Source organism: Aspergillus bombycis, assembly GCF_001792695.1.
Source record: "Aspergillus bombycis strain NRRL26010 chromosome Unknown contig00044, whole genome shotgun sequence".
NCBI lineage: Eukaryota > Fungi > Ascomycota > Eurotiomycetes > Eurotiales > Aspergillaceae > Aspergillus > Aspergillus bombycis.
This window is the reverse complement of record NW_019170046.1, coordinates 83,462-102,128: the sequence shown is the minus strand read 5'-3', so window position 1 is coordinate 102,128 and position 18,667 is coordinate 83,462. Positions and strand designations below refer to the sequence as shown.

At 49.2% G+C, this 18,667-nt stretch overlaps 6 protein-coding genes across 6 annotated transcripts; 4 read left to right on the top strand and 2 right to left on the bottom strand.

Annotated features, from left to right (window-relative positions):
- Positions 1 to 3: 3 nt before the first annotated feature.
- On the top strand, positions 4 to 4,423 carry ABOM_006414 (DNA-directed RNA polymerase III core subunit RPO31; the record flags this gene model as incomplete). Its single annotated transcript, XM_022533543.1, has 2 exons — positions 4 to 98; positions 175 to 4,423. The coding sequence occupies 2 exons, from the start codon at positions 4 to 6 to the stop codon at positions 4,421 to 4,423; spliced, it is 4,344 nt and encodes a 1,447-aa protein (XP_022388993.1).
- A 771-nt stretch (positions 4,424 to 5,194) lies between these two features.
- Positions 5,195 to 7,438, top strand: ABOM_006413 (putative gamma-cysteine synthetase regulatory subunit; the record flags this gene model as incomplete). The annotated part of the gene is made up of 5 exons (XM_022533542.1): positions 5,195 to 5,361; positions 5,445 to 5,814; positions 5,904 to 6,013; positions 6,532 to 6,762; positions 6,832 to 7,438. 5 exons carry the CDS (start codon positions 5,195 to 5,197, stop codon positions 7,436 to 7,438), a joined length of 1,485 nt encoding a protein of 494 aa, XP_022388996.1.
- A 232-nt stretch (positions 7,439 to 7,670) lies between these two features.
- On the bottom strand, positions 7,671 to 8,489 carry bud32 (serine/threonine protein kinase BUD32; the record flags this gene model as incomplete). Its single annotated transcript, XM_022533541.1, has 1 exon — positions 7,671 to 8,489. One exon carries the CDS (start codon positions 8,487 to 8,489, stop codon positions 7,671 to 7,673), a length of 819 nt encoding a protein of 272 aa, XP_022388995.1.
- Positions 8,490 to 9,158: 669 nt separating this feature from the next.
- Positions 9,159 to 10,893, top strand: ABOM_006411 (uncharacterized protein; the record flags this gene model as incomplete). Its single annotated transcript, XM_022533540.1, has 4 exons — positions 9,159 to 9,172; positions 9,256 to 9,502; positions 9,964 to 10,212; positions 10,276 to 10,893. The coding sequence occupies 4 exons, from the start codon at positions 9,159 to 9,161 to the stop codon at positions 10,891 to 10,893; spliced, it is 1,128 nt and encodes a 375-aa protein (XP_022388998.1).
- A 1,804-nt stretch (positions 10,894 to 12,697) lies between these two features.
- Positions 12,698 to 14,046, bottom strand: ABOM_006410 (amphiphysin; the record flags this gene model as incomplete). The annotated part of the gene is made up of 3 exons (XM_022533539.1): positions 12,698 to 12,720; positions 12,776 to 13,795; positions 13,863 to 14,046. The coding sequence occupies 3 exons, from the start codon at positions 14,044 to 14,046 to the stop codon at positions 12,698 to 12,700; spliced, it is 1,227 nt and encodes a 408-aa protein (XP_022388997.1).
- A 1,218-nt stretch (positions 14,047 to 15,264) lies between these two features.
- On the top strand, positions 15,265 to 17,033 carry ABOM_006409 (IscS subfamily cysteine desulfurase; the record flags this gene model as incomplete). The annotated part of the gene is made up of 2 exons (XM_022533538.1): positions 15,265 to 16,383; positions 16,611 to 17,033. 2 exons carry the CDS (start codon positions 15,265 to 15,267, stop codon positions 17,031 to 17,033), a joined length of 1,542 nt encoding a protein of 513 aa, XP_022389042.1.
- Positions 17,034 to 18,667: the final 1,634 nt, after the last annotated feature.

Below are 18,667 nucleotides of genomic sequence, written 5' to 3'. Positions count from 1 at the left end.
GTGATGCAGCCTCCGGAAGGTGTGCAGGTCGATCTGGGCAAGGCCCAGGTCATTGACCGTGCCCCAAAAGTTATCAAGGAATTGAAATTTGGTGTTCTGTAAGAACCCTGGGCGGGTGTCACTTGTGGGTTGTCTGTTGACCATGGCTGACCTGCTTGCGCGTGACTCATATAGGTCAAACGATGATATTGTCAGCCAAGGCGTAGTCGAGGTTTCCGACCGGAAGTTTTTTGACCTCGACCGTGATAGATCGGTCGTTGCCCATGGCCCCCTCGATTCGCGCATGGGTGTATCGAGCAAAACCGCATCATGTCAAACGTGCGGCGGTGCCCTTCAAGTTTGTAACGGCCATTTCGGCCACGTGAAACTCGTCCTGCCCTCGTTCCATGTAGGGTATTTCAAACGTGTCATCACCATCTTGCAGGAGATTTGCAAAGAATGTTCGCACATTTTGCTCCCGGAAGGAGAACGCCGTGCTTATCTCCGTGAAATGAGACGCCCGGGCTTGGATAATTTGAGAAGGTTGCAAATAGCGAAGCGCATCAACGAGCGATGCCGTAAGACTCGGAACTGTGATGTGTGTGGTGCAGTCAACGGTGTAGTCAAGAAGGCTGGAACAAGCGCGCTCAAAATCACGCACGATAAATTCCGTGCCTTCAATGCCTCTACCTCTATGAAGAAAATTCCCCCACCTAGCAAGATTGTTTTCGACCGATCGTTCGAGGAAGCTAGGAGCCATAATGCGGAAGTTGAAAAACATTACAAAAAAGCGCAGGATGATATGAATGCTTTGCGTGTTCTAAACCTCTTCAAGAGAATTTCCGATACCGACTGTGAACTATTGGGATTGGACCCAAAGGAAGCCAGACCCGAAATGTTTCTCTGGCAGTATATTCCTGCGCCCCCTGTGTGTATCCGTCCTTCTGTAGGCCAGGACGCATCCTCCACCGAGGACGATCTAACTGCCAAGTTGGGTGACATTGTCCAGAGTAACATCAATCTTAAGAACGCATTGCTCAAGGGTGCTCCCGTTCAGACTATCATGGAATGCTGGGACTACATGCAGCTTCAGATTGCAGTCTATATCAATAGTGACGTTCCTGGCTTGAACAAGGCAGACTTGGGAAAGCCCATACGAGGTTTCGTGCAACGACTGAAAGGAAAACAGGGTCGATTCCGTGGTAATTTATCTGGAAAGCGTGTCGATTTCTCTGGCCGAACTGTCATTTCGCCTGATCCAAATTTGCGAGTCGATGAAGTCGCTGTTCCCGAACTAGTGGCGAAGAATATGACTTATCCTGAGGTGGTCACACGGTACAACAAGGAGAAGCTGCAGCAGCGAGTTCGGAACGGAACCAAAAAGTGGCCAGGAGCAAACTACCTTGTCAAAAAGGGCTCCACCTTCAAGACTTTCCTCAAGTACGGTAGTCTCAACATGATTGCCGATCAGCTGCAGGAGGGAGACGTTGTCGAACGCCATATTGAGGACGGTGACATCGTGCTTTTCAACCGCCAGCCCTCTCTCCACAAGCTCAGTATTCTTTCCCATTTTGCCAAGGTCCGCCCTCACAGAACTTTCCGGTTGAACGAGTGTGTCTGTAACCCATACAATGCCGATTTCGACGGAGACGAGATGAATTTGCACGTACCTCAGACTGAAGAAGCGAGAGCCGAAGCTATGGAGTTGATGGGCGTCAAGAACAACTTGGCAACGCCCAAGAACGGTGAACCCATTATTTCTGCCATCCAAGATTTCATCAGTGCTGCATACATCTTGAGCAGTAAGGATAACTTCTTCGATCGCCGCTCGTTCACGCAAGTATGCCTTTACATGCTTGGCCCGGAAACTCGTTTCGACCTTCCCCCACCCGCAGTGCTCAAGCCACAGATGCTTTGGACTGGAAAGCAGGTTTTCAATATTCTCATGCGTCCCAACAAGGACGACCCTGTGATGGTCAACTTGGATGCTGCATGCAGAGAATACAAGCCCCCCAAGGATGGCCGCCCGAAAGATCTGGACCCGAAAGACGGATGGCTTGTCATTCGTAATTCGGAGGTCATGTGTGGTGTGATGGACAAAGCTACTATTGGTTCAGGAAAGAAGGACAATGTCTTTTATGTCATGCTGAGAGATTTCGGCCCTCCAGCAGCAGCAGAGGGCATGAATCGCTTGTCGAGGTTATCCGCGCGTTGGTTCACGAACATGGGTTTCTCCATCGGTATCACAGACGTCTACCCAAGCGAGAAGCTGCTACAGTCGAAGCACGACTTGGTCGAGACAGCATATGCTCAATGTGACCAGGTAATTGCCCAGTATAAGGCGGGTACCCTGGAGACGTTCCCTGGATGTGACGAGTTGCAAACTATGGAGAATAAGATTTCCGGTATTCTCAGTAAGGTCCGACAGCAGGCCGGTGACGAATGTATCGCCCAGCTCAGCAAGTACAATTCTCCTTTGATCATGGCTACGTCTGGATCCAAGGGTTCAAGTATCAACGTGTCTCAGATGGTTGCTCTCGTCGGTCAGCAGATTATTGGTGGTCAGCGTGTGCAGGACGGTTTCCAAGATAGAACACTGCCTCATTTCCCGAAGAATGCTCGCCAACCGCCTTCGAAGGGTTTCGTGCGCAATAGTTTCTTCTCTGGGTTAGAGCCTTATGAGTTCATTTTCCACGCCATGTCCGGTCGTGAAGGTCTGGTCGATACGGCTGTCAAAACCGCCGAGACTGGTTACATGTCGCGTCGTTTGATGAAGTCCTTGGAAGATCTCTCTTCGCGGTACGATGATACTGTGCGGAACTCTTCCGGTCATATCGTTCAGTTCCAGTATGGTGATGACAAGCTGGACCCCGTGGATATGGAGGGCAAGGCTAAGCCTGTTCATTTCGATCGGACGTTCATTCACTCTGAAGCGACCACCTATGATAATGACGAGCGCAGTTTGCAGCCTGCAGAGATCATGGAAGTGTGTGAGGAGATGCTCTCAAAGGAGCGTGCTAAATTGGTCCGGAAAGACTTGCTCGAGGTGGAACTTGGCTACATGGACAGGTCTAACCACGGCGTTGACCAATTCGAAAGTGCACGCGACTTCCTCGAGTCTATTCAGCAATATGTTTCCGGAAAAGCAGACAAACTGATCTCCCGAGGCGGTGATATTGATCCTTCGGATGAAAGGAGTAAGCAGGGCTTGAATCATACAGGCAAGTTGACCGAGACGACGCTCAGGACCTTCATCTCTGCATGTTTGATGAAGTATAAGAAGGCCCAAGTTGAACCCGGTCACGCCGTGGGTGCTGTTGGTGCGCAATCTATTGGTGAACCCGGTACACAGATGACGCTGAAGACTTTCCATTTTGCTGGTGTCGCGGGTATGAGTATCACTCAGGGTGTTCCTCGTATTAAGGAAATCATCAACGCCTCGAAGGAAATCAGTACGCCGGTCGTGTCCTGTGAACTGGTAACCAAGGACAATGTCATTGCGGCTCGGATTGTGAAGGGACGTATTGAGAAGACATATCTCAGGGATATCACCCACTATGTCCGAGAGACCTGGACTGGCAAAGAGGCATACATCACGGTCAAGATTAATTGGAAGACCATCCAAGACCTGGCACTCGAATTGAAGATCCAGGATATCCTCGCTGCCATCAAGAGCCACAGACGCTTCAAGTCCGATGACCTGAAGTTCCGTTGCCAGCGGTCACATATCCATATCCATATGGATGTAGATCCTGCTAGCAAGCTCGGCCTTTCGAAGACGGAAATTGCCGCGACGAGTGCCGATCCTTTCCTGCGTTTGAAGCATCTCAAGCGTCTACTTCCCGACATCCAGGTTCTTGGTCACCCTCAAGCCTACCGTGCGATCATTCGGACGGATGACACGTCGACTACCAACACCCTTCTTGTCGAAGGTTATGGTCTTCGGGCATGTATGAACACGATTGGTGTTGACGGCCTTCACACGTCTACCAATAACGTGATGGAAATGCGCGAGGTCCTTGGTATTGAAGCCGCCCGGACGACCATTGTTCGTGAAATCAGTGAGGTGATGAAGGACATGGACATTGATCCTCGACACATGCAGCTTCTCGCTGATGTCATGACCTACAAGGGTGAAGTCCTGGGTATTACCCGGTTCGGTCTTGCTAAGATGCGTGACTCTGTCCTTCAACTGGCCTCCTTCGAGAAGACCGCGGACCATCTGTTCGACGCCGGTGGAGCAGGCCGTACCGACCTCGTTGAGGGTGTGTCGGAGTGTATTATCATGGGCAAAACCGTGTCTCTAGGAACCGGTGCCATGGAAGTGGTCCGTCGGATGAATTTCTTCGAAGGCCAGATCGGAGCCAGGAAGACCACATTTGAAGACACCTGGAACAACGTCTGCGAAGCCCCTCTCAAATCGAAGAAGAGAGCTCGGACGTGATTGTGTATCATTCAAAAGTGCTAATAGGTTTGGCAGTTTGCTACTTACAAAAGTGCATCACCGGGCGTTGGATATATTAGTGTACATCTGTCTTTTTGGCTGTTCATGATGTTTTGCGCATTAGCGATACTGAGGTAGTGATGGATGGGATCGCCATCTTTGTACTATTGACTACGTGTTATTGTTACCATATGAATCAAACGATGATATGTACTTCATAATCGAGCTCCTATACTTTATATCACGGAAGTACTCCGTACTGTAGATCATCTGTAGGGAATCACTTACCGAATCGGGTTATATTAACAGATACGCGCCCCACCGCAATGATCTCATACTAGCAGTAGTCTCTCTACGACCATCCTAAACCCCCCATCTGTACCTCTTCACCTCCAACCACTTTCTCTATAGACAATCACTTATCCACAGTACACAGAAATGACATCCCCCCAAAGTCTCCAATCAACCTACCGCCTAAACTCAGGCCATGAGATCCCCATCCTGGGCTACGGCGTAAGTAAACATACACCATAAACCGTTAACACCCCGCAAAGACAGACACTAACAAACCCCCAGGTCTACCTAATGTCCGTCTAACCCTCACCACAAAGATATAGTGAAGACTAACCAGTAACAAACGAAAAGCTCCCCCTCCAAAACTGAAACCCCCGTCCTTGAAGCCTTCAACACCGGCTACCGCCATGTACACGTCCTCCTCTACAAATATACATGGCTCGAAGGCTAACAGCAGAATAGGTCGACTCAGCAATCATGTACCGAAACGAAAAGGCCTGCGGCCGCGCAATCACAAACTCCGGCCTAGATCGCTCCCGAATCTTCTTTACAACCAAGATCCCACCCGGGTCTATGGGGTATGAGAGGACCAAGCGCGCCATTGAGAGTAGTCTCCGGGAGGCGGGGGTAGAGTATTTCGATCTGTGAGTTTTCCCTTTTTTTTTATTCTTCATATACCGTGTAACCTTGAGCAATTAGTATAGAATGATAACTAATACAAAAACAGAGTCTTGATCCACGCCCCCTACGGCGGCAAGGAAGACCGTCTAGGCTCCTGGCGGGCGCTCGTTGAAGCCCAGAAAGCCGGCAAGACAAAGTCAATCGGGGTCTCCAATTACGGGATCCACCACCTGAACGAGCTGGAGGAGTACATCCAGCAAGGAGGCGGCGGGGCCATCGACGTCGGGCAATATGAGATCCATCCGTGGTGCGCGCGCGAGGATATTGTGGAGTGGCTTCAGACGCGGAATATTGTTGTCGAGGCATATTCGCCTCTTGCGCATGGGACTCGCATGGGCGAGGCTGTGTTGAGGGAGCTAGGGAAGAAGTATAATAAGTCGCCTGCGCAGATTATGATTCGGTGGTGTTTGCAGAGGGTGAGTTTTCCGATCTTTCCTTTTGGGTGTTCTGTTACTATGGTCTTTGAGGAAGTTGGGGTGGTGGGCTAATGAGGGTTGATTTGTAGGGTCTGGTGCCTTTGCCCAAGTCTGCGACGCCGAGTCGGATTAGGGAGAATGCGCAGGTGTTTGATTTCGAGTTGGATGAGAGGGATATGAAGAGGCTTTTTACGGGGGAGTATGACCCTACGGATTGGGATCCTACGCTTGATTTTGATTAGGTGGTTGTTTAGGGCTATGGGGGTAGAGGTAGATCTATAGAGAGGGGTAAATTTATACTATTATGGTAGATTTGATTGCTTATTTTAAGTAGTATATGGTGCGTTAAAGTTGCGATTGATAATGAAGACAGTTGAGTATGTGATAGATTACCGTAAACGGATTTTTAATAGGCAAAAGGCACCCGCGGGGCTGCTTAGCAATTCGACGACCCTCACTCACTCCCCGAAAGTTTCCCTCCTCGCGACAAAATCCCCTCACTCCCACCTTTAAAACCCCCGTTTTGTCAACCAAGCGATACTCTATCCTTGTCACAGCCTGTCCGCCATCCAGCAGCGACAATGAAGCTAATCCTCTCCACCTCGTAAGTGGCGATAACCCTGCGGCAACTGAGATTGACCCCTCTGCGAAGAGAACTCAACCCCGCGGCGGCGCAAACCCCGAATCTACATAGATACTAACAACAACACTGGCCAGAAATCTTATGGAGTCCGGAGGTCACACCGTAATCCGGCAAGCCTCAACGGAAAAGTCCAACGTGGAGCTGATTAACTCGCTGCGGTCAAATTTCCAGACGGCGCAACAATTATCTTCGGCCGAGACGACAACGACCCCGCGGTATCGGGCTTGGACCCGGGAGACCGAAGACGGCCTCTACATTCCGGCGATTGACTTTGCGCAGCGTGGGCTGGCAGAGGAGAAGGCGCAGTACGATATTACGGTCAAATTATTCTATTTGCCGGGGATTCCGGCGTCGCGGCGATGTGCGCATACCAGGGAGGCAATTGATTTAGTCTTGAAGGACCTACATGTGGATTCTATTGATCTATTGATTGTTTCTTTCCCCGGGATTTTGTTCGACGCGGAGGATGATAGTGAAGAGGAGGTGGCGTCGGATACCGGGAGTGAGGAGCCAGATGACTTTGACAGCATGATTCGCACGTGGAGGGTGCTCGAGGATCTCAAGGAGCAGGGTATGATTTCTCAGCTGGGAGTGGCGGAGTTTGGCAGTGAGAGACTCGCCCGGTTCCTGCCGCACACGAAGGTCAAGCCCTCCGTCGACCAGATCAACCTCAAGGACTGCTGTGTCGTGCCGAAATCGTTGATTCTCTATGCGAAATCTGAGAATATCCAGCTCCTCACCCACAACGACTGCATGGACATCCTGCCCATCGGTACCACACGGGAACTCCTTGGTCCGGGCGAAAAGGGTGCCGGCATTCTTGCTTCCTCTCCAGATGCGGCCGACGGTATTCAGGGTGATGTCGAGCCGCAGTGGGTGGTCAAGTACACGGCTGTTGTCAAGGACCGCGGCGTTGTCGAGAACAAGGGTTATTTCGCACTCGCCGATATGGGAACCTGCGTCAAGGCTCGTGAAGAATGATCGATCCTCCTTTCACCATCCCCCGCCATTCCCCCGTCTGTCTATTCCCAGATTCCCCCCATCCGAGGCGTACCTCATCTCCAGCATTGTGACGATAAAGCGTGGCGTTTGTCATTGACGATAAATGAAAGCATGATTCCTCCCGCAAAACTCCTGGATCATAATCCCAACTCCAACCCATAACCCGTAATCCCATAGCACATAAACATAGAGAGACGAAAGTAAATAAAATTCACCCAATCATGCTCCTCTTGCGGCCCCTCATCCTAACATCCTGCAACTTCTTCAACGTAACCACAGCCCCCTTATAACTATCCTTATACCCCTCGAGCACCTCCTCAAAGAACTTCTCTGCCCGAGGATGCGTGCTCCCAAAAGCCCTCTCAAGAACGTACAAATCGACCGCGCGATCCTCCTCGGAGGAACTCTGCCCGGCCAGCCCAAAATCAATCAAAACCACATCGCCCTGCATGGCGGGACTCTCCCCAGCCACAGCATCGACATTCTCCGTCCTGAGAATCAAGTTACTCGTCGTCAAATCCCCATGAATAACCCCAGCCTTATGCAACCCCCCAACAACACTCCCAATCCCTCTCATCAACCCCCGAATCTTCTCCTCCTCCCTCCGCAACTCCTCTTCACTCAACAAACCCCCAGACGCCTTCATAAACGCCTCCCACCGCTCAACAACAACCCGCACAACCAACCCCTCAATCCACTCCATAAGCAACCACGCGCCTCCATTCCCATTCTCCTTACCCTGTCCCTCCCAGTCCAAAGCCAGCACAGCGGGGACGTTGACCCCCTCCCGAACGAGCTTCACCAGACACCGCGCTTCCTGGAGGATGCGCTGGCGGGTCAATCGGCGGTCGAGGATGGGGTGGCGGTAGGGTTTCGAGGGCCGGATTTTCAGCGCCGCGGGCGTGTTGGTGTCTAGGTGGATTGTTTTGTAGAGGTGCGCCTCGGCGCCTTGCGTGAGGAGCGTCGGTGGTGGGGTAGTGTTTGTGAAGGGTTTCGGGAGGGGTGGTGGGGTGTAGGGGTCTTGGGCCATTTTGGGTGGTGAGTGTTTGGAATGACTTGAGTCGAATTGGTGTGCTGTTTGTTTGTGGGTTGCGTTGAGGTGCAATTTGGTTTGGTTTGATTTGGTTGGTATTGGATTAAGATTGATGTGGTGAGGGGTGTTGGAAAAAAAGTTACCGGGTTGGAGGTTGCTTGGTGGGGGTACTGCTTGGTTGCCTGAGGGGTGAGGCACTAATGTAGCGGAGACGAGTTGGTTGGTATGCTATGGATGGAAGGGGAGTATGAGGATGCGTACTTTTGTTTATTCTTCTAAACGCTAGGTTTAGAGGGTGTTTTCGAGGGTATTATTAGAAACACGCCCCTTGTCACCCTATGATGCTCGTGCTTTGTCCCCGGCATACCCGGCGGCTAAGTAGATGAAGCCCTAAGTCATAGATGCTGTCATCTGTGAGCATACCAAACTCAACTCGTCAATAGGCAGTGGACAATAAATACATTTATATTTACAGGCTTTCACTATAGATCCAAGAAGAAATATCACAAGCAATTTCAATGAAGCAAGGTGCTCTCCCTTAGAATTGTGCTATTGTCATAGGAAAACACTAGGTAGTTGAATTGACTCCGGGTTGGAGAGTAGGGAGTGAAGTCTATTTAGATTTGACAGAGTTTGGACACATGGACAAACCAATACCCGCCAGCAATGTCAAAGATCTGGTTAGTGGAATCGAGTTTGAGAGTATATTAAAATACGTGCGAGTTCCCTCCAAAGTTGTAATGTACCTACGTCAAGGCAACAGGGACAATCATCAGGAGCAGCAGCAGCAGCAGCTTGTGAGAAACGGAAACGTGGAAGATGTCTTCAATGTTCTGTTGGAGAAAGTTGTGAACAAGATTATCAACGTCAGTATCGATGACGATGAGGATCTGCCACATAGTGATGAAGTGATTGAGGCCTTGGAGAAATTTGACATTGAAGAATGGGACTGGCGACGGAAGGATCTGTGCAGCAGTGTGATCCCCAAAGCGGCGCGAAATTCTCGAAAGGTATTTCTATATTCAACAGCGAATAAAGCGGTGCTTCGCAGCTGGTCAGCACCAGATGGATTGAACTATCTGAAGAAGGTAACCAGTCAAGTTTCATGAGCCGTTGCCGTGACAATATCGACTCACGGATTCTATGTTTGACAGATGTCCATGTACTGGTACAGCGCGAGTCGAGAGCCCGGAGCGTACAAATGAATACCTCAATGAGTATATCATCAGGTTAGAAGGGAACAGAGACAGGGGCAAACCTTCAATTAACGTTGCTACCTGCATAGAACCGGCTATCAATGGTCGGCTTAATATCGAAGGCAGGGAGGAGAGATTCGAAACTTAAGTATCCATTAGACATCATAAGGTCTATGTGTAGCTAATTAGTATCGGACAGCAATACCTGGCTAGATAATATGGATAGGTTTATATCCTTTGTCACGAATATACCTGAAACTGGCCGTGAAGTGAAGGTCGCTGTTATTGACGATGAGATTGATAAACCCCGGGAAGATTTCGAAGATAGCGTCGTTGAGGGAATATCGTGCTTCTCCCCTCGGAAAGATAACATCGCTGGTACTCGACAATACTACTTTTCAACCAATGGTCATGGCACCTTAATGGCAAAGAGGGTTCGACGATTATGGCCCAAGGTCAAGCTCTGTATCGTTCGGTTGGATCAGGAGATCAATGGAGAGCCTACTATCGAGTCAGCAATCAAAGTAAGTCAATATCTTGAGTACTCTTTGAGGCTATGCTGCTGATAACCATTATTGTTCTGCTAGGCAATTTCCTGGGCTACGGCTATCGGTGTGGATATCATCTCAATGAGCTGGACATTCCCTGAACTAAAAAATATAGAGTCAAGAAGACTAGGCGAGGTAATTGACGAAGCTCACAAGAAGAAGATACTCACTCTCGCCTCAGTTAGCGATCAAGGATATAACCGACCTGATATGTCGTTTCCAGGCAAGATACCAGGTGTCTTCCGCATCGGTGCGGCAAGAGACAGCGGAGTGCCGGATGACCTTGCCCAAGGGTATGAATTTCTCTTCCCTGGAGGGAGCAGTGTGACCAATGTTCGGCAGCGTGAGAAAGATAATACCGGTGCAAACTCCAAGCTTGCACAGGGAAGCTCCTTCGCAACCGCTGTGGCGTCGGGTCTTGCAGCCTTAATACTCCATTGTGCGGAACTCTGCGATCTGGGGGACGAAAATGGCGACGACCTTCGCCAGTACCAAAATATGAAAGATATTTTCCACGTCATGGCATTGGGCTCCCCGCAATCATCGTATATACAGGCAGAGAAGTGGTTCCCAACGAGCTTTGAGAACAAGGATTGGATGATGGAGGATGAGGACCAAGACGAATTCCGCCGGAGAATCACCGCGATTATCACGTAGGTGGCTTCCGACTACTTCCTTCTCAACACAGTAGTAATTCTGGTTTTCAGGCCGTGCATCGTTAATAGACCTTGCTAGTAAATATGAAGCAAAGAAAGAAAGGATGGCCAGTCAGGTTATGTATTTCACAAAGGAATTGTCCGTTAGAGGCTTTGGATCTCCATTGTCTTTGGTGTGCCCTGGAAAAGGCTATACATGATAAGGCTTTGGTACAACAAAAGACCAAGACAAAGAGATAGTTGAGTTTGTCCGGAAGAAATCCATAAAATACTGCCTACCAATACAAACCCATTTCCCCTTTATATATCCTCGACTACAAAAGGCCCGCCCCTTTCTAGCCACAGTATCTAACTGTTAGAGTTTGCATCCTACCCTTGTTACCAACCATTCTTCAGGTCAGGTCATTCTTCCCAGTTACTCTTGTATCTCAGTGAGATAAGCCAAGGACATAATAGTTCTCTAATCAGTAAAATGACCCACTCACACAGAAAATGGGGTAAAAGCGCAAGTAGACCGCACCCCCATATACGAAATATCGCAACTGACGAACAAGGTCTAACATGATCGCAGGCTCCCTTACTTGTTGGAAACAAAGAAGAAAGCGCAAGATGTATGGTAAGAGAGGTACTCGAGGGGCTCGAATGCAATGGCTCCTTACGCGCTAAAGGCTGCTTGTGGCGTTATCACGCCAGACTCGAGACTGAGACTTCGGACCACCACAATCTGAGTCTAGAAGAAATTGTAGGTATAAGTACCTCTGACTTGTTATACGTGACTGTATTGACCTAGGCCAGGGAAAAGTGAAGGATATAGATAGTGTCCCGGGCGTGCTTGCCAAGTTTGTTGAGGATAACTTCAAGGGGATCCTTATCGAAAGGAAAATGGCGAAGCTCACTCTTGAGATTGAAACGGTGAAAGCCAGAAAGTACAATGAGGGGAAGGATTTCGATCTGATTTTACTGATAGGCCTTTGGTCTGTAGGGTTGCTGATGATTATGTTGCTCTTCTATCGTGTATCTTTCTTGAATACTCTCTAGGGTCTTTGATTCTGTATACTGCTCATCATATCAAGGACCCTCTCCCTGACATGGAAAATAGCATCGGCTATATATCTTCTCTGTGAGAGCTCGTTAAGAAAGTGAGTCAATAGACTTGCCGTGACTCAAACTTCCCGGTGTAATGAAACGACATCGCGGTGTCCATGTATCTCCTTTTCTCACTGCAAACCTTATCAAAGTAGAAGATAAACTAAATAGTGGAGCTGTACTCCTTTTCCAGTTTTAATTTTGTAAACGGAAGACGGATTTTTTCGTGTGCTATGTCCCTAGGCCTATATTCTAATATTAGTAACTGCTTCTTGTATAACTGTGTTTTAAGAAACTCAACAGTTTACTACCATAGTTCCGAGTATAGTACCTCACCTCTAGTCATCAAGCTGTGGATTGCGGACGCTAGACACGAAATGTATGATATTATTAACCTTCTTATATAGATGCCTACAGTCTAACAAGCGTGGACAGGAAGTTTAATTTGAAAGAAGTTTTTGATCCTTTCAATGTTGATGTTGATTGGGTAAAGGAACGATGTCCAAAAATTAATATATACATGTGAACGAGTATTACCATGCAAAAGTCTATGCAACGCAATAGAGAATATGCAAGACGAGTTGGCGTAAAGCAAGCGACTAGGAAACGTAAGAATTGCAAGCTGGGAGATAGTGCTACACCGCAAACTCCTGCTACACTAAAACGACATTCGCAAGAACGAGATCAGAAGCGATATATAGCGCGGGGGGAGGATCGGATCAACTGAATTGGACATAGTTTGCTTTGGTAGTGGTTAGTCGCAGTATAAAGCAAGCAATGCAGAATAAAGAGCTTACCAGGGAATTGTCCTTCCCGTCCATCGACGCGGCCAGTCCACCATTCGTTCTGGTTGTCTGTCCGTTGCACAATTTCGATTACATCTCCCGCGGAAAAACTGAGATCACCATGTGCTTGCGCCTCATAATCATACAGTGCTGTGACCGTTTCCACCGGTGCGGCGAACCTTGCTGGCTTCGGCTTCGGGGGTGGAGGAGCTGGCTTCGCTTTCGATTTGGCTGCCGCAACAAAGCTGCTGCTCCCGCTTGCTGCAGCAGAATAAGGAGGGGGAGGGTTTTCAACGACATCGGGATCCTTCTGCCGAGGGGAAAACTTGTTCTCCTTTTCCAACTTATCCTTGCCAAATTTCGAGTTCTGTTGACGGATACCCTTGGTCTTGAAGTGAACGATAGTCAATTCCTCAGCACGCTCCTTGACATCGCCGCGCTTATTTTCGTACGCTTCCTCAACATCCAACGTGAGGTCGAAATAGCCAATGTTCATCCCCTGCATCCTTTCATGAAGAGTGTAAAAAACGTTCAGTTGCATGTAGTAGAACGACTGGAATAGTGGTCGAATGAATTCCGCCTCGAGAGTAAACAACTTCGGCAGCTCGTCCTTGAGCAAGTCGTTATAATAGTTATATTCCTGAGTGGCTTGTTCCACATCATTCTCAGCCTTATAGAGAGCCTTTTCATCCTTAAGAGACTTGTCTTTCTTATCCTGAAGTTTCTTGAGGGAGGCCCTATGCCGATCATAATCCAACTTCTTATGGTCTCGTTTTACTGCGACTTTGCGGATCACTTTAATGACCTCCAGCAGCTGATCTGCAGGGCTGATGATGCGGCTGTCAATCATTTCCAGCTCGGGCGCGAGAGATTCCTGGAGTTCGCGTACAATCGCTTCGTATTCTTCACAAGCCCGGATGCCTTCGGGGTTGCCTTCGATCGTATACGAGCTTGGATCCGATGCGCGGCCGGAGATCGGCTTGTATAGTTCTGTCATGGCCTTGGAGAATTCGATTTGGTGGTTTAGCATACCTTGTAGAGTCCATTAGCGAGAGAAATTAGGCCAACACGGGCGCCAGAGAGGGATGAAGGATTATACCATTAATGGCATCGAAATACTTCTTTGATTCATCGTGCAATTTTTTAGTCTCCGTCTCGAGTTCCTGGAAACGCCGCTCCGCATCACTATAAACTGCGTCCTTCGTGTGTTCGCCAATGTTGAATTTGGCCTTGAACTGTTGCGGCGCTCGGACAATGCTCTTCTGAAAGCCCTTCAAACTCATGTTTGATTCTGTCGCAGGCAGCGAAGTACTCCGGAAGGGATCGGGACAAGGAAGAAGACAGACAGAGACGCTGACAAGTCAGCCACAGGTGAATAGGTAAGGGGTATGATTCAACACAGTTAATAGGGAAGGAGAAGGAAGAAGCGCGGCGGAGGTGGGGGAAGTAATCTTTCGCTCGGCGCAGTGCCTTGGGGCTTGTAGGGCGGCGGAGAGCCGGTGACGGTTAGACTTCAGTTCGTTTGGCTCGGCGCTGTGGCTGTGTTATGACATAATGCCTCCGTCTCTGAGAATAGGCAACTAGCTACGCTTTCCTTAGTGCAGCTTTGCGGGATTTATGCCTAACGGGAGAAAATATAAGATGGGTAGTTCCAAATAATAACAGCTTTGAGCCTTTTATTGTTCTTGTTCTTGTGAGTATGGTATACTGGGGGGCCTCAAAGGTGTGGCACAAGCGCCGGGTCAGCAATGCCGAGTTAGTAAATACAGGCGGATCTCGGGGGTTCGTCCCTGGGTGCTAATGATTAGGCACCAGAGTATCCAAAAGCTGGCACAACAGGGCTGAGTGATCCTCGGGGTGAACTGTTTTTCCTGTCCTTCCGTGGTTTGCATCATTTGCATCATACTCCGGGTCAACTTTAGCTGCTTTGAGAACTCCCCGCAATAAGTTGACACTGGAAATCTTACAACTCGTCTTGAGCGGAGAGGTATGTTACCCTCAATGGATACAATTACCAGGCTAGTGCATACGGGACTTTTCCGCGGAGAGCTGCAGATTTATCTCGGTTATCTTACCCCACGTGATCCTTCGCATATATATCCTTCATTATCTGTACCTTGGTCGCATACGTATCACAATTTATTTTGAAATCTCGGAGCATGTTACCATGGAGGAAAAATATATTGAGTGTTACTCTAAAATAAATACTATATCCGCATCTCTACCAAAGGGATTGCCGGTTATACCGTATACCATATCGTTTATCTACTTCTGAGGTTGAAGTTCTCCGTAGTATTGCTGCAGATTCAATCAAAAACCCGATGCCGGTTCCCAAAGGGGAAAGCACCTTCGGACTATCTGATAAATCCGATCGGGCTTAGTGGGCTCGGCAATGATATAACCGTACCCAAAGTTTTTCCCATCTCTCGCTCTCCCTTTCCCTCCGTCTCCTCTTATCACCAACTGTCTATCATATATGGAACAGTTGCGGATCCATCCCAATGATGTCTAATGTTACTCAATCAGCCTTGAGACAGGCAACTCGTGCCTACGCTCGTCGACTTCCATCGATGCAGCATGGCTCCTTCACTTCCGCCCTTCCCAGACGGGTGCTCGCCACTCCATCCAGACGGTTCTATGTCTCCGAAACCAAAGCTGGAAATGCTCAGGTTTCGGTAGATACTGCCATTAAACAAGAGCAGAAGGATTTCCTGAAACAAACTGGGGTACAGCCGCAGAAGGTGGAGCTCCCTAGTTCTGGTGTTTCCGGCGATGCTTCGATGAGCCCTTCTGCCGGCATCTTCAAGCAGGCCACTGTCATGGACCAAGGAACGCGACCGATATATCTCGATATGCAGGCAACAACCCCAACAGATCCCCGTGTCCTAGACGCCATGCTCCCCTTTTTGACCGGAATTTACGGCAACCCTCACTCGAGAACCCATGCATACGGTTGGGAGTCGGAAAAGGCGGTCGAGCAATCCCGAGAGCATATCGCCAAGCTAATCGGCGCGGACTCAAAAGAGATCATCTTCACTAGCGGTGCTACTGAGAGTAACAACATGAGCATTAAGGGTGTGGCGAGGTTTTTCGGGCGCTCCGGCAAAAAGAACCACATCATCACAACGCAGACTGAGCACAAGTGTGTTCTTGACAGCTGTCGGCATCTTCAGGATGAGGGCTACGAAGTTACCTATCTCCCTGTGCAGAACAACGGCCTGATTCGGATGGAAGACCTTGAGGCGGCCATTCGCCCTGAAACGGCACTGGTCAGCATCATGGCCGTCAACAACGAGATCGGTGTCATCCAGCCCCTGGAACAGATTGGAAAGCTGTGCCGCTCCAAGAAGATTTTCTTCCACACGGATGCTGCACAAGCTGTGGGAAAGATCCCGTTGGATGTGAACAAGTTGAATATCGACCTGATGTCTATTTCGAGCCACAAAATTTACGGCCCCAAGGGTATTGGGGCTTGCTATGTCAGACGTCGTCCCAGGGTCCGTCTTGATCCCCTCATTACTGGAGGCGGGCAGGAGCGAGGCCTGCGCAGTGGTACCCTTGCTCCTCACCTGGTGGTTGGGTTCGGTGAGGCCTGCCGTCTCGCCACCGAGGACATGAAGGTACGTTGTATTTTTCTTTCGTCTTATGCTTACAATTTCTTTTCGATCTGCCGATGATTATATACTGCAAATATGTATTCTGAGACCTGTGGGGGTAGCTGCACGCCTAACGCGTGACCCATGGGCTTATGATGTCTCAGCAGGGGTGATGAGTTGACTATTGCTTTGTTTACCTTTTTTGCTTCATTCGGCTATGCGTCAGTGGACATCGCTAATCAAATTTGTAGTATGATACTAAGCACATTGACCGTTTGTCGAAGCGCCTGACCGACGGGCTCTTATCCATGGAACACACACACCTTAACGGAGACCCCGAACATCACTACCCAGGATGTGTCAATATTTCTTTTGCCTACATTGAAGGAGAATCTCTTCTGATGGCCTTGAAAGACATTGCTCTGTCGTCGGGTAGTGCCTGTACCTCTGCTTCATTGGAGCCTAGCTACGTCCTTCGTGCCTTGGGTAGCAGTGACGAGAGCGCCCATAGCAGTATCCGCTTTGGCATTGGACGATTCACTACGGATAGCGAAATCGACTATGTACTAAAGGCGGTACAGGACCGCGTTCATTTCCTACGCGAGCTGAGCCCCCTGTGGGAGCTGGTGCAGGAAGGTATCGATCTGAACACGATCGAATGGAGTCAACATTAAACTGTAATATACTTCGGGCGGGGTTCCCTAACCCTCCGAGTGGCCGTCTAAGTAGGTCTTTTGGTTGCTCGAAGACCGGTCTGGATCTCTTATTTTCTCTCTCTCTCTGTTTTATACTTTCTGTCTTGAAATTTCCCGATATTTCCCATGGGATGGCGTTAGCTGGGATAGCACTACGGATGGATGACGATCTCTGAGTAATTTGTATAAAGAATGAATCTTATTCGGACGACGATTGGCTCCCCAACGTGGTTTGTTTGTAAGCTGAACTAGTTAGCCCGAGTCCAGAGCCAATATGACGCCATTGCACATGGTATAAGATGATCGAGACCTTAAGAATGCATCATATCGGACAAGCCGACCATCCAGTTGTACTAGGACTAGTAGTATCATGCATCAACAAACATGCTGTGGCATGCTAGTGCATGGACGTCAGTTCAAATAGCTTTACAGTGTGTAGTTCACGATCTTCGATTACTCTGCCTGATTTTCAAGTTCGTTTTTTTTTTGGCAGGTCGCTGGTAGATGACTTAACATGATGAGAACTCACTATGTCATGTTCTTCACTCATTCGTTGTGTAAAATCCCGGGTGACCTGTTTTGCTATGTATACTGCAATAAAACTGTCGCAGAAGACTGGATGCAGTTGGAGTGAGTAGTAATGAGTTCGAGTTGATTTGCGTCGGAGTTACTCCGGGGTTAACAGTCACCGTTACCCGAGGTTTGAATAAGCTGATTGATAACGGGGCGGCAAGTCCGGTCCCTTGCGTTCACCGCAGACCTCAATGGGGTGGCGTGGGTGCGAGCGAACATGCGTCGACTCTCGCTTAATAGCCAGCGGCGGGTCCGAAATCGCACTCAACCGCCCATGGAAGGGGATTCCGGTTCATTCTCTAGCACTCAGACTAGTGCACGTGACGAGACACCCCTTTCGCTTGCACCCAATGCTCTCCGCTGGTCTGGTATCAAGATAGAGTATATACTTCTATAGATCAAGCTCTTGTAGCTCCAGTTGGCACGTCGATGTTACACTATTCTTCCCTCCAAAGTCGATCTTGATCCTTCCAATATACTCCTCGACTTTCTGGAAGCCCAGCGCCATCTCACCCACCTGAAACCAATGAAGAACATGTCGATGTCACACCCCCGTCCGGGTCTGCTGGGTGGTCGGCGGCAGCAATATGGCTGCCCATTTATTCCGTGCTCTGTAGTCGCAGTTGGCCCACTCCCTCCCATGCCCTTTATTGCGCATCCAACAGGCCTCTAGACCACGCCTCTCCTCTCGAGCAACGGTAACGGAGGGGATTACTTCCCCCGTGCCTATTGTCCCGGTCTCAGGAGTCCGGTGGCACCCTCGTTATTAACCGCTGATTAATTCTCGTCATTTCCCGTCGTTCTCCCACGGTTCTTCGTCGGTCTTTTCGTGAGGCTTTTTCTCTGCCTGGCTCATTTAAACTTCCTTTCACGTCTTCACCGTGGACCATTGTTTTCCTTCTTTTCCCTGTTCCTCTTCCCTTTTTTGCCACATCTACCGGTTTGGCTGGTGTTTCACTGACAACCACCTGGAGAGAACCGGAACGCTCGGCCTTCTTTCGTGACCGTCCATTGCCAGGTTTTTGATGGAATCTGAGATG